At 38.1% G+C, this 14,848-nt stretch overlaps 1 protein-coding gene across 8 annotated transcripts in view; it reads left to right on the top strand.

Moving 5' to 3' along the window:
- ARHGEF10 (Rho guanine nucleotide exchange factor 10) overlaps positions 1 to 14,848 on the top strand; it is a 110,496-nt gene that overhangs the window by 23,948 nt on the left and 71,700 nt on the right. For 2 of the 8 annotated variants that reach the window (XM_077174978.1, XM_077174975.1), the window contains exons 1-7: positions 3,452 to 3,652; positions 4,492 to 4,662; positions 6,735 to 7,025; positions 7,944 to 8,007; positions 9,203 to 9,282; positions 10,383 to 10,439; positions 13,001 to 13,164. In XM_077174978.1, the coding sequence (XP_077031093.1) occupies positions 3,565 to 3,652; positions 4,492 to 4,662; positions 6,735 to 7,025; positions 7,944 to 8,007; positions 9,203 to 9,282; positions 10,383 to 10,439; positions 13,001 to 13,164 (915 nt within the window). In that variant the 5' untranslated portion in view covers positions 3,452 to 3,564. Of the gene's footprint in view, positions 1 to 3,449; positions 3,653 to 4,491; positions 4,663 to 6,734; positions 7,026 to 7,943; positions 8,008 to 9,202; positions 9,283 to 10,382; positions 10,440 to 13,000; positions 13,165 to 14,848 lie in introns of those variants that run through there. The other 6 variants (XM_077174981.1, XM_077174977.1, XM_077174979.1 and 3 more) reach the window with 4 other exon arrangements.

The following is a 14,848-nucleotide window of genomic DNA, read 5'->3' as shown; positions in this document are numbered from 1 at the left end:
AGTGGGAGGGAGATGAGTGATTGAAAATACCACGTTGCTTTCTAGCATTAGGAATGCAGCCTAAGCTGTGCTTTCAAACTGGGACAAATAAGATGTTGTCCAGTGGCAACCAAGTTTCTTGAAACTGTCTGCAAGTTCCTGCTGAGGGAGCTGTTATTTTACAAAGTTGGCCAAATCTGGAAGCTTCTGCAGGCATGAGTGTTTCCTAGCACAACTTTCACCATCCTGACAAACACCAAGCCTCTGCTGTGAAATCTCTTCTGAAATAAAAAGGGAACAGCTTGAGAGCCCATTTATGCTGGAGCACAGTCAGCAGGGTGTGTTTGGCCCCAAATGGTTAGTTTTATAAAAATAATGGTAATTTTAAAAAATCAGTTGTTTCCTGGTATCTGCATGCTTTCAATACTTATTTCTGTTGTACACTTACATAAGGAGCTCAGCAGATTTTAATTGTCTAGAAATAGAGGTCTGTAAAGGAAAGGGTGTCTCATCAGAGAAATGTATGGAATGTGTCAAGGATAAATAATAAGAATTTAGATTGCATGTCTGGCAGTTTGTTTTGACTTGTAACCTGTGTGAGTTAGCAAATTTTATATTACCTCAAAATATTCTGGGATAGTAACATTCTAAAATATTTTTTTTTCTAATAAGTTTTGTGTATTTCAAGACACTCAAGTATTTGTAGAAAGTTGAAACATTTGGGGAATCCATTTGAAAGGAAGGTAGGTCTTTGCAGTCCTTTTTTGTTTTGTTGCAATCCAAAATAATGAAAAAAAAAGATAAAACTTCATGTTAGAATAAGAGCAGGCACCTCCTGCCAGTGTGTTTTAGGTTCAATTGTATTAATATTTTTTTACTAAATAATAATTAGATATATGCCATTTAAAGCATTGTACACTTATTTCCTTCATCGGTCGTATGGTAGAAGTGACTAAAAATATTTATTGAGTTCTTTAAATATAATAGATACATTTCTGCTTTTTGTTCCATAGTAGCCTGTGAACTTAAAAAAGAGTACAACTGATTGCAAAGATGACATTCTTAATTATACAGAAGGCTTTATATTTTTCTTTGTATTTTACTTTATATTTTTCAAACCTTAAAATATAAAGTATTCATATTTCTTGGTGGTAGCTTGCCTGTTTATGTCCAGGGCTTCCAGGTTTATTGTTCTCATGCCCTGGACTGCTGAACTATTTGTGCTTGGGGTTGTATTTCATTCTTCCTTTATCCTGCTTTTTCTTGGAAGAAAGCTGACTTCTTCAGTTGACTTCTTCTGAGTTGTGATGTATTTCTGAGATTGCAAGGGGAGACAGACATTTGGGGTGCTTTTATTGATTTCAGGTGTGTTCATATTGTATTCAAAATGCACTTGATACTAAGTGCAGAGCTATTTTATCTTACTTCTATGTCACTAAAATAAACTGTTTAAGAAAACTATTAATGAAGCTTTGCTGACTTAATCTGGGCTTTAAAATTAATGTCATTCCTTTAACTCCTTAGTTAATGGCTGGGAAGGCAAAGGATGCCAAGAATGTTTTGTAATTGGCAGAGTAAACCAAATGCTTTTTAAATTTGCTTATGCCCCAGCAGGTCTCTGTAAACACAGCCTAAGTGAGCTTATTTCTGAAGTAAACTTAAGAAATGTCATTTCACTGGATAATAAAGCACAGAAAAAGTCATAAATCTGTGTGCTGTGCACAGTCATGAGAACATGTATTCCTTTTTCTGATTCTAAATTAACACTTTCATACTTAATTTAACTTGAAGAAAATGCTTCCATTATATCAGATTTCTTTTCCGTTTTGAAAACTCCAAATGGAAATTTTTAGAAATGTGAGAATTTCCCTGAAGCATTTAAAGAGCTCTCAGAGTAATATTGCCATAAGATGAACAAGTTAAATCAATTTTTGTATTCTCATTGCACTGGTTGGCACACATAAAGCTAAGGATGTGAGTAGTGATGAAAGGGAAAATTGAATTTTTAGTAACTAATTTAATTATTTGAATTCCAGACAGACTATCATTCTAAGCATTGTGTGATTATTACTTCAGGAAAAAAAATAGTGCATTTTAAAATTATGTCAAAAAAAAAAAAAAAGCTGTCCTCTGTGAGTTTTTTGCAAGGGAGGATGCCTTTGAAAATTCTCCCCTCACACACACATACCTATCAGACTCCCCTTCTTCCCCCCCTTTTTTTTTTCTGCAAAGCAGTTTCCTCATGCACTATTTGGCACTATTTGGCTTCATCCTTTTGATTTTCAGATAAAGGGTAGGAGGAACTGGGGTTTTCTTCATGAGCATGAAATTTTGCAAGACCTGTGGTGGTGTTTAGTAGCTGGATTCACTCTGGGTCTAACTGCTGTCTGTCTTCCTAATTGCAGCACTTAATAAGAGCTTTTGTCTGTGTGTTGTTGTGACATAATGCAAAGAACTGTGGAAAATAGGTATTTTCAAAACAGGAATTTGTATTTTTTTGTGTGACATAATCTGTATTTATCTGATGTTCTGATCAGGTCTTAAGCTGAAGCAAAAAGCCCGTATCCTCTTTTTATTTTATTTTTGTTGTTAAAATACTTTTTCCATCAATTGAAATAGTATGTCCTTGGTATTAAAAGCTTAAAGGAGAATATTTTTATTTAATATAAGATTGAAGGTATCTTTAAATTTAAAAGGCTAAATTTTATGCCTGCAGAATTAAGCAAATGTAGAAATAATGCAAAGCTGAAATACAGTTTTAAAACTTTCTGAACTGAGGATATTTGTTTCCTGTATTCCCTTTCTGATGGACAATGTATTCTTTCTTTTTTTGTCTTTTTTTGTAATCTTAACCCGCTGTTCCATCAGTGATGTGATTATGGAATCTTTCCAGGCTGTAGTCCCATTTATCAGGTTCTGTGCCTTGTTTATCTATGATGCAAAGTAAATGTTTTGAAATGAATGAAGAGGGGCAGTGTTAAAGCCATAACAGAAAAAAAAAATAGGTGGCATGTCCAATTTAATTTTTTTTTTCAAATCTTGAAAAGACGTTTTCCCCTCATTTGTTTCTTTTCCCCATTACACAGTCAAGTAACAAATACTACAGTTTAGTCAGATGGATGCTGAATCAGGAAGAATGCCATGTTTGTCTTTAATCACTTGGAAGAGCTCTGAATAATTTCTTGCATCTTTCAGGAAAAGAGGAATTGCTAATGGACAAAGCAAAAATGAGAAGCCTGACTTCATGCAGAAGAATTTTTGAAAGGAATTCATCAAAATAAAATGAAATATCCTGCTGCCTCAGCCATAACACATGACAATAAATGCAGGATAATCCGGGTTTTTTGTTCCTTACTATTTTTGCAATTAGTTGATTTTTTCTCCAACAGAGAGGCTGCATGAAAGATCTTGTTATTTGTGGCTGTGGTAAAATATGCTGGCTCAGCCTGCCTGAAGAAACAGAAGCCTTGGCAGGAATGCTGATTACCATGACAATCTAAGCAGTCTAGAGCTTTGGGGTGTTGTGAGTTTTATCATAAAGATAAAAAATGTGTTCTGGATGGTAGGGTAGCTGATAACATCATCATGATGCAGCAGATCCAATCATCTTTGCAAGACTTATTTTTCATTTTGTGTTACCTGAGAATGGAGGGGGGAAGCTTATCACCTGCAGGTAAATTTTTATAACATACTTGTGTATTTACACTTTGATCTTTTTTAGGATATTGTTTTATGCTGTAGGTACATGAAGGGATTTACATTTTCATGGGTTTTCCCCAGTAGCATGGGGGGAAACTGCTGTGTACTTTTTCCTGCTCCCTCTCCCCAGCCCCATGTACAGTGCCAAATCTGTGCTACAGTATCTTCACAAGCAAAGAGGAGAAAACCCAAACCCACCCTTCCTATCCAATTAGGATGTCATTATTTCAGCCATTACTTCCTCAAAGGTTCCACACCCTCCCTCCACCAGAATGCACATGTGTGTGGGGTAATAGGGCTAATAACATGTTGTATGGTTTAAAACTGTCTCAGATTGAAGTAGGAAAATCAATCTGCTGGTCTCTGTTGGAGTGTGTGAACTAAGTGATTGTCACTGGTATTTGGACACTGTTAGGAAAGAATAGACTTAGGAGTTTCAGTTAGAAAGGAAAAATGACTTGAAGTTTTAAAGTTGCAAAGTCCCTGTGCAAATAAATTAATCTGTGAAGTTTTCTTGTTTAAAATTTGGCTGTTTAGGTGTTTTTCTAAAAATCTTGTGGCTCATTACAACAAAAGCAAGAGTATTTGCACTATTACTTGTTTATTTCTTTCTGAGTAAATTCCTTGTTTGCACTAAAGGATTTATTGAAAACTGCATGAGCTTATCAAGATATCAATCAACTTTTGTTCTGTTCCAGTAACCTAAAAATCTAAGGGTTCATTGTGTAAGCTTCCTTTGTAATGTGGAGCATTTACTGGTCCCATGAAATCATTATTGAGAGCAAACAAACAAAGGTGTGTCTTTCTGCACAGTTCTAGAGCATGAACCAAAAGCCGCAGGCCCGAATGATGAAGAGGAGGATGAGGGAGAACAGTTTGATTTTGATAGTGGAGATGAGATACCAGAAGCAGACAGACAAGCCCTTGTGCCACCTATTCCTGGTCCTGGAAATTACATAGAGCACCAAGAGGCTGGTGCTGCAGGTAAGTCAGCCTGTTGGTTTGTGCCTCCACTGGGCTAAATAGTCAAGACTGATCACAGGATGCCTTTTCTTGACAGTGCAATAAAAGTACTTTAACAAGAATTTTCCATGGAGTTATGGTCCGCCCTGAGGGTAACTCAGGTTTTTCTTAATGGATCTCTTGGAGCAGTATGGAGTGGAACAACACTGAAAGATTGGTGTTTGTAAATATGCACATGTTGGGTTTATTTTGGAACAATTTGGTTGTAATGGAAAGCATATATGTAGCCATTTTGGTTATTGTTATATAAAGTAATATGGCAATATTAAAGCATAAAAATACCACCCGCTTAAGGAAACATAAAAGGGAAAAGGAAAGAAGGAAGAAAGAGAAAGAAAGGGTAAGAGTAGGAAGATACATAATCACCGGCCATGGATCTGTGATGACACTTGATTGAAGTGACAATTGAAGGTCTTTGTCTGTCAGAGGTGGGGGAAAAAGTCTGGTGGGTTAATACACTCTCAGGTTCAGATGGAAGTGCCCAAGCACCTCCTCTTCAAGGGTGAAGTTCTACACTATCTTTTGATCAGGTGCATCAGAAATGAGTCTGAGGGCACTTCAGGGGTAATTGAAAGTTTATGAGCTCTCCCAAGGCGGCTGCCTCTAATGTCAGTGAGCCTTGTGTGAATGTCACCTTCCCTGGGAGGAGGCTGTGTGTGTAAGGGAGGGCAGTTTGGCCATGATTTGGGCGGCCTCTCCCCAAAGTCTGCCTCCTGCCAGCCTCAGAGCCCAGTTTGTAGCCTCTGTCTTATGCAGACCCGAGGTTTGTCATTACACGCCCAAAAACTCACTGCCTTCTCTTTGTGGGCTTGGAAACCCGGCCTCAGCGAAGCACCCAGGCACCCGTGAAAATGGTCAGTTTGTTTTGAGTCATAGTCCAGTCTCTCACACAAGGAAATACCATGCAAGTGTTTTGAATATTCCTGCCAGTTACAGTCATGGTAGATCTGGCAGGGCAAGTGACCATCACACCACCACAAACCCATGAGGTTTCCCATTAAAGTGTGACATCCAAACCAATGGATTGGATGTAGTCTGAGTGTCATGCTACAGGAAAACTGTGTATCCTTGCTGGTCTTAAGGCACACTGATGGATTGAAATAAGCTGTTTCACAGCTAAGCTTGCTAGTTGCTGAGCTTGAGATGTTGTGCATAAAACTAAGTAGAGTTTTGTTCATAAATAGAAGTTTTGCTAAATATTGAAACATTATTAATGACAGATGCAGATGTTCCCAGTGCTGAGGTGTAGTCTGGAAATTGCTGTATTATGCTCAAATTTCTAACAGCTGATTTTGCTTACTTTAATCCAATTTCCTTTTGTAAACAGATTCACTGTGCTTATGGCAATTAAAAATAGGTAACTCTTCAGGTGCTATGCAGTTTGACAACCTGGAATTTAAGCACCATCTTTCCCTGAGCATCTGTTGCTTGCTCACCCTTATTGTGAAGTTGTGCTTACAGCTTAAAATCATTTGATCACTTGGGACAGAGTTCTGCAGTTCCCTTCAGAGGGCCCTGTGGTTCTGCTGTAGCTCAGCTTGTCTCAAAAATACTGGGAACTTTCTATAACAGAAAACAATACACTTACAAAGAGGAAAACTTGTAAAGTTATTTTCTTCCTCGCTTTCTTAAGAGAGCATTTTCAGGACTGCTCTTTGAGGAATGTCCCTCCATGACTTTTTCTTGTCCTTATGACTACCCCTAAAATATATCTTGTGTTTCTGTTTGTAAGATTCAAATTCATCTAGAATCCAGATTTTAACCTTTATGATTTAAGACTGTTTTGACTCATGTGCTTATGTCAGTCAAGTTACTGTTTTTCCATAGGCATCTTTGTAACTCCTCTTGTTTTGCTCTTGTTGCATTCCTCATGTGTAAAATGGGGAGGTTAGCAATTTTGAGTCATAGGTTGTAAGCAATTTGTATAGAAAAGATCAGGTCAGTGTTTAGCATACTTGCCAAGAGCTATTAGAGCAGCTTGAGGAGGTATGAAAACTAAAACTTTGTATTTTTGTTTAATCTTTCAACTAAAGGAGATGGTAATTTAGAAAACACTGGGAAGCTGCAAACATCGGAACCTGCTGCAGAAGGCACTCCAGCCAAAGTAAATCCCTACTCAGTCATAAATATTTCCCCAATCCAAGATAAGGATCCATCCTCATCACCAGAACCAAGTCCTCCAGAGGAAAGTGCAAGTCCCAGCCTGTCTGGTGGATATTCTGTTCCTGTCCCCTGTGGATATGCTGTGCCATCCAACTTACCCTTGATAGTGCCAGCGTACTGCAGTCCTGTCATCATACGCAGTGTTTCTGTAGATGAGGAAGGTACTGTATTTCTGTATTTACACACCTTACCTGATTTGAAAGGGAGCCCTTGGTTAACCTCAGGTACCTTACCTGTATAGCACTCACCCTGGGTGAGTATGATTAATGCTAATTCCTTTTTAATGTAATGAAATAATTTCCAGATCCAGAGTTCAGTGTTCAAGCCAAATGGTTTCTTCTCATACCTTTTATTGTTTTTCCTAGATGCTGGCAAAATTCCTCTCCCTTTTGCCTTTTCTATATGCATTTCTGTTCCTTTATTTTCCTGTTCTTGTGGATTTAGAGTTGCTGTTGGATTTTTCCCTTGATGATTTGATGAATTCTCTGTCTTCTAGTACAATTTTTAGACAGAAGAGGAAACTAGAAAGGGAAACAACTATGGATTATTACAGAAATAAGAGATCAATTTTGTAAGCAGTGTTGAGAATGTTGACAGCTTAATGTCAAGACAGTAGGAAAAGAAAGCTGCCCATATCCTGCCTTTTTCTTTTTGTATTTTGAATATACTTTTCTTTGACTGGGCAGCAGCTCTTCTATAATTCCAGCCTTTATTCCAGCCTTTGCTTTTTTGCCACTATTAGGAATACTGTCAAGTAAAAGCAAATGTTTGTGTGGTCCTTATTACTTGTAGGGGAATATATGTTTGAGAGAGAGAATTAAATACATTAGCCATTGTGATTTCCTCTTAACAGCTCCTCTAAGAAATGGCTGTTTCTTTAAATTACTTAGCTTTCAGTGCATGGTGTGAAGAAACTTCCAACGTTTTTTAAACACAGGTAAGAATAAAACTATTGCAAGGAAGGAGATTATTCTTTAGCAATGATCTAGTAAAATCAGTTTCTTATGGTAAAATGTGCAGTTTGACCCAAACTGACATGTTTTTGCAAACGCTTTCTTTTTTTTTTTCCTACTTGGCAGGTACACAGTCAGCAACTGAAGAATGTCATTATAATTCTGTAAACCTGGAGGACCCTCAGAATAGGTGATTGCCAGTTCATCATGTTTTAATGATTTGCAAAGCCTTAATTCCTAAGAAAGCTTGCATTTGATAAGTATTTTATTTTCCTTCTGTGATGCTTCCATGTTTGTTGGTTAAGTTTTTTTCACTTTCTTACTCCTGTAATTCTGGTTGTGTACAAAAATCAGCACTGGTGTGTATAACTGTGCATGACATTTTTGAAGACACTGGGTTGAATTTTTCTAGAGTGATAGCAATGTCAGGTGCAACAGATTGCTGGAGGTTTGGCCTAGCCTGCTGCTTTTCAGCAGGATCCATCAGATCAACCATGGCCTTGCTGGCTGAGCCCTCAACTGTCCAAGGATGGAGGTGCTGCAGCTTCCTCAAGCAGTCTTCTCTGCTGTACTACCTGTACTACCTTCCCTGCCCCTCTTCCCTTCCCCCCTCCCCAAATGTCCTAAACCAAATCTCCCAGTGGGCAGTCTATTGACCATTCCCCCTTAGTCTGGCATTAAAAAAAAAAAGGCCCCAAAATCCCCAAAACAAACCCAAATAAAAAAATAACCCTGAATCCCTCACCTCTGTAGTTCTCTTTTGGATACTTGCAGCTACTCTTGTATCACCCCATAACATCCTTTTCACCAGACTAAATAATCTCCATGTCTTTTAGCTCCTTCTTTGTAAACCATATGCTTTAGTCCTTGACTTCAGTTTCTCTACATCTCTCTAGAGGTAGCTTCACTTTCTCCCCAGCTCTCTAGCAGGGGAGTGTTGGGAAGCCAAGACTGGACATGCTGCTGTAGCAGCCTCACCAGCACCAGGTGCAGAAGGGGAGCAGCTCTGCCTGATGGCTCCCAATGTAACCCAGAATATCTTTGTCTTATTTACCATGAAAAAGAAGCTCTCACTTCACTGTTTCTGAGAGAATTTCCTGTGTTCTGATAGATGAACTCAAAAGCAGAGTATTTTTTAAGATTGTAAAGAAAGTGTTTTCAATTTTCTGAGTAAAATTGTCAGAAAATTAACTAGAAAACTTTTAAATTAACTAGAATAGCTTATTCATCACCCAACTACACACTGAAGCAACATTTTTGACTAATCAGCAGCCTTGGAATGGAAACTAGAGGGCAGAATTATATTTATTGTCTTGTCTTTATGTATGTTTAAAAACACCGTGGTGTAACTTTTAGTTCTTTTATTTTGTGGCCTCTTTTTCAAGTGAAGATAACCAGACCAAGAAAGAGGATGATGCCCTGGCCAAATGGGTTGCAGATCCTGCAAATACAGCATGGATGGAAAGTAAGTAGCAGTGAGCACTGAAGTACAGCTGTGGAAGGTGGTCAGTTTTAAGTTGTGATCAGCAGTATGTGTCTGTCTATGTGCACAAACAGATTTTATGGGAATGTCCATGTTCACTTTTATAGATTCCAGAACCAAGCTGTAGAACATTCAACAGTATAATAAAATTGTATTTTAGAATAAAGTTAACATTGATTTTTCTACCTTTTGGAGTCTGTGGAATCATGTGTTATGGGAGTAATTTAGCTCCTTCAATGCATGTGCAGTGGAAATAAGCTCCAGTTCAGAGTCTGATCTGTGACTGTATTTGAAATTGCTCTTCTTGTGCAGTAGTGGCAAATAAGTACTTGGAGGAGGAGGAAGGGAAGGAATTGCCACTGTCTTAGTGTGTGCAGTTGATTCTTAGCTGGCAGCTGCATTTTAAACCAGAGCAGAGACTGTGTGGTTTGAGGACAGGTTATCCTGCCTGTTCTCAGCTGTTCCCACTGGGCTGGTGTTAATCTTACGTATTTTGTGAAGTGACTGAAGAGTTTGTCGTTCTGCCTCTTAATTTACTATGATAATCATTACATTATTTAGTTTTTAAAAAGTCAATTTCAGCTTTTCTACAGCCATTCAGTAAGGCATTGAGCAGCCTTGAACAGGCAGAGGACATTCCATACTTCTGTAAGAAGGAGGGAGAAACAGTAGGTTTTGAAGTGGATTTTTGGTTTTGGCTACCAAAGGTCATCATAAGCAATGCAGATAAAACTGAAATTTCACAAATACCATATACTGCTTTGTGCATTATTGCAATATTTGTGCATTATTACAATATTTGAACGATTAGATGTGCAGACAAAATACTAGTAGAGAGTGAGTCATATCTCCATTGTGTTAATATATACCAATATAACCAATTAAATAAATAATAGTATATTTCAGTTGGAGAGCACCTACAGCATTTCAACTGCCTGACTATTCTAGGGTTGACCAAAGGCTAAAGGCATGTTAAGGGCTTTGTCCAAATGCCTCTTAGACACTTGGTCCCTAAGCAAAATTCAAATTTTAGGAAGTTGCTCATTTGTTTTGTTTTTTTTTTTTTTCTGTCTTGATTTTAGACCCGGATGAGGTAATTTATGATGATGTGCCAAGAGAAGATTCAGACTCTGAACCAGGTTTGAGGTGTTTGTAATGTTGAAAGCAATGCAAAATGGAATTATGTGCATGTATACTAAACAGATATGTTCATTAAGTGCCTAAAATATATGTAAATGTATTTACCATTGTGTTAATAATTGGTAGGTCTTACTGAGTTCAGAATTATACTAATACTTAAAAGACTATCTCAGCAGGTCTCCTATACTGCTCTTCTCAGAAGCTGAATTCTACTTTATTTTATAGATACAGTTCCAAATGCTTGAGTACTCTGCATATTAGAGAATTACAGTGTTGGGTGTTGTAGCTGTAGTGCCCTGAACAAGGCAAGATGGTTAGGAAAATGGTATTTTAAATAGTTAAATGATGTATGATAATGTATCATTGTCATGGTTACAGAGAAAAGCTCTCTCCTTGAAAGTCCCCTTCAATATATAAATGCTTGATAGATGGAAGAGATGGTCCAGGGTGGCTGTTCACCATCCTGATTGTGACTCTACACAAATGTTTTATTTCAGCTTTGAAGTGGTTCGCTCCTGATGTTTGTGACCATGTTTGGAGGGGGCAGAATAGATCTCAAAGTAGTTGCTGAAGTCAAGATTTTACCTTTACTGGAAATGATGGAGTTAGGGCTCAAGAGGCATATTTCATTGAGTTCTTACTCAGGTTTGTTTTGCAGTTTTTGGGTATAGTGAAGTCTGCCTAAAGATCAGTTGCTGCTGACTGATTTTGTGTGTGAGTGAATTGGCTTATTGGGAGCTCAGCATCTTACTCATCAGGGCTCTCAGAGGGTGTAGGTCTTTGATACTGAAATTGTTAATGAATCGAGAAAACACTTGAGCTTTCCTGTGTGAAACCCACATTAATCTTTAAAGCTGTAACAGTTAAATTTTTTTCCTTAGTAGTGTTCAGGCAAGGTGTTTTACAATTTTTTTACTAAATTTTTAAAATTTATTATTGTAAAGTTCTGTGTTACATTCATGACTTGAATGCTTATATTACTGGAAGTTCCCTCAGTGTTGTCCTGAGCCTTTGTGCTGTTGCTGATCAGTCAGGAAGCAAATACACCCAGCCCAGGTGCCTGAGCTAGGGATAAGGGTCAAAGCTCTACTGAGCATATTGGTCAGAATCTTTTGCTTAACCAGTAAGACATCAATTAAAATTTTGATTTTCATGTTGTCCCCTAAGACATTGAAAGATTCTGAGGAAATAGGTAGTAAGGGAAATTTCATCTTCGTACATTCATGATCTTGATGTTTATTATTTGTATATTTTGTCAACTATTCCAAAAAAAGTTTCAGTCAGACAATCTACATTACCACATGGACAAGATAAATTCACCTAGTCATGGGGTAAATCCTGCCCCAAAGCTCACAGCACAGGAGTTAGACTTGCATAAGTCTTGATTTATTTTGACATATTATGATGGTTCTTTTAAATTACTCATTGTGCTAGATTAACATGTCTTCTTCAGTAGCAATATTTTAAGGACACTCTTGATATGCATGGGGATTTTTAAAAAAAGATTAAAAATCTGAATCTTCCAAATTAGACTAATTCAATTCTTTACAGTTATCACAGAGGATTCCAATGTTAATATTAAAACCCAGGGTTTCGATGGATGTGTAAAATATATCAGCTTTTCTTTTGGGTACATATTTCTCTGTTTAAATGAAATGTCAATCTTATAATAAAAGCACAGCTGCTGTTTCCTGGATTTAATAGGAGACAGTTGTAAATGCTGCATCATAACCTCTGACAATAGTGGTTCCTGATAGAAGTGTTGTACCATGACAAATGTCCACACTTTTCCACTTGTACTGACATATGATGCTGCAGGTAGAGTGCATTCCTGTTTCCTGTTAAGAAATTTGCTCTAAATTTTCCATTTTATTTTGAGTAAGTTTTATGTTCTTGACATCCGTGCCAATAGAAAGACCTGTGTTTTTAACAGGAGGTACTTTGGTCAGCCTTTCTAATATAGATTTGAAAAGGTTATGTCTAGAAAAGGTTAATACTTCAAGTTTTTAGAGTAAATCATGAGCAAGGTAGCTGCCAAGTGTGGGAGACTTCCAGTGACTGGTGGTGATGAGTCATAAAACACCATTGTGTAACACAGTTTCTTGCTGCTTTGGTCTGACCTGTTCTGCTGGAAGTGGTGACATTTTCATTTGATTCTTGCCATGTTTTAGCATTTTTTACCATGTCCCTAGGGACAAATGGCAAGCTTAAATATGGAAGGATGATGTTTCTCAGTGCAGATGTGCATTCACAGTTAGAGTTTAAACTTCCTTTGAAGTTCTAAATAGTCTTGTGGGATTTAGACACAACAGTGTCATTTGAGTAGCACATGTTTCTGAAAGGATCATGGTGTGTACCCGTAACACTGTCCTTTTGTAGTACTCTGTTTCAACAAAGACAATCCACTTTGGCTATTTGAATATTGGATTTAATTCAAAATTTTTAATGTGCATACAGAAATCTGTACAATTCTTTGTAGCATATCCTGAGTAAGTTTTCCAGTGTCTGAACAAACATACATTTCAGTGTAGCTTTTTTTATTTTGGTTTAATTCTTGCAGAGGAAATGATTTATGATGATGTTGAAAATGGTGATGATGGTGGAAACAGCTCACTGGAATACGGGTGGAGTTCAAGTGAGTTTGAAAGCTATGAAGAACAGAGTGATTCTGAGTGTAAAAATGGAATTCCCAGCTCCTTTTTGCGAGGCAACCACAAGAGACATGTATGTATCCTGCAGTGCTGCTCAGTCATTGGGGTTGTCCTGGTTTCCAGCACTTCCCTTTCTCACCTGTATTTCTTTTTTCCTCAATTCACTTTCAAATGCCAACAGCATCTTTTTAAAGGAGATATGAATCAGTGTGGAAGTGACAGTGCATAAAAAATGTAACAGGGAAAAGAAGATAAGAAAATATTAAACAGAAGTTTCGTACAAAAAAGATACAACTCAAATTGGATAAAAAGTCAATTAAAAATGAGATTGTTTTTGCTTATGGGCAGTTCCTTGCCTTCTCTTCTTTTGCACTTTCTGGATTAGTGTAAGTGGTAAATAAATGTGGAAAATAATGTGAAAAATAAATGGGGACAAGCCTGACAAGAATTGATGGTTTGGGATCTTTAGGTGCTCAAAAGTCACAAAACTCTTTGCCAGTGTTCCCTAGCTTTCTGTCTGTATCAGTTTTCTTGTTTGAAAGTGACTGAGCTTAAAAAACTTCTGAAAGTAAAAGATTTTTGTAATCAAAGAGAGTTCTACCTGTTAGGAGAGAAGAGAGGTGGCATGATTAAAATGATCCATCTGTGCCACTTCTCAGGTCTTGTGCCTTTGGCTCCGTGTGTTCTGCAGGAGGCAGGAAGGCACAGGTGACACAGGTGCCTGTCCTCATTCCACCTCTCCCATTGCACAGGGACAGAGGCCCTGGACTCTTGCCTTCTCTTTGCCTTGGCTCCTCTTCTTCTGCCCTTGATTATCCTCTTTGTGAGAGGCTCCCCAGTGTGTGCTGACTGGGGGCAGACCCCCAAGAGCCACTTGGCAACCAGCTGTGTGTTGTGAGCTGCCTCAGCACCCTGCGGCTGGAATGTGCAGGGGTTGCAGACAGGGTGTTATTTCATGGGACCCTCATTTTCATTTTGCAGGTTTCTTAACTTGATGAGAATAAAAGCCTTGCTGTCTGTGTTTCCCTCCAGTACATGTTATCTGCTCTCCCCTCACCTCCATCCTTGCTGCACGTCCTTTGGAAAGCAGGGAGTGAGCAGTTAACTGCAAGACTTGAGCCCACCCAAATCTGCACTTTGTAAGCTGAGTGCTCATCCTCTGGTTTTGTCTTGGTTTTATTCTGACTAGAACAATCTTAAGTTGTTGCAGCTGTTTGTTTGGGAGTTTTTTCTAACAAGACTGAAAAAATGGAGTTTGAATTTTTTTTTTGTTTTAAATACCTTGGAAGAGACTAGGAAATGACTTTGCATGTGAGTGTGTAAGCCTTAACATGGCTGCTGACTTTTTTTTTTTTTTTTTTTTTAATCTTTTCTTGTTATCTCTAGCTTCAGCATTTACATATGTGAACAAAGCAAGGTTTCAAGCTATTTTTTTGGAACTCTTAAAAGTATACTTTGATCTGTCATGGAAAACTGTTGGCAGTGGTTGAATGTGATTGCACCAGGATCAGGCACAGAGTGTCTGAGCATGAGACTGAGGAGTGATGAGAGAAGAGGGGTGTGCCCTTGGGTACTGCCATGCAGATGGCTTTTTCAGGCCTGTAACAAAAGGTTTTAGGGATTGCCTTGTGAGGATGGGTGTGAGGAGGTAAGGAACACTTAAGGTGGTGGATGGAAAAGTCAGATAGGCTCTTGCACCTGGATGGGTTGCTGGGAGATGGAGAAATTGGGAAATTAGGGAAGGGTTTTGGCAGAGA

This window comes from Agelaius phoeniceus, chromosome 3 (genome assembly GCF_051311805.1).
Source record: "Agelaius phoeniceus isolate bAgePho1 chromosome 3, bAgePho1.hap1, whole genome shotgun sequence".
In the NCBI taxonomy this organism is placed as follows: domain Eukaryota; kingdom Metazoa; phylum Chordata; class Aves; order Passeriformes; family Icteridae; genus Agelaius; species Agelaius phoeniceus.
The sequence above is the reverse complement of the archived record's forward strand: the minus strand, read 5'-3'. Positions and strand labels throughout refer to the sequence as shown.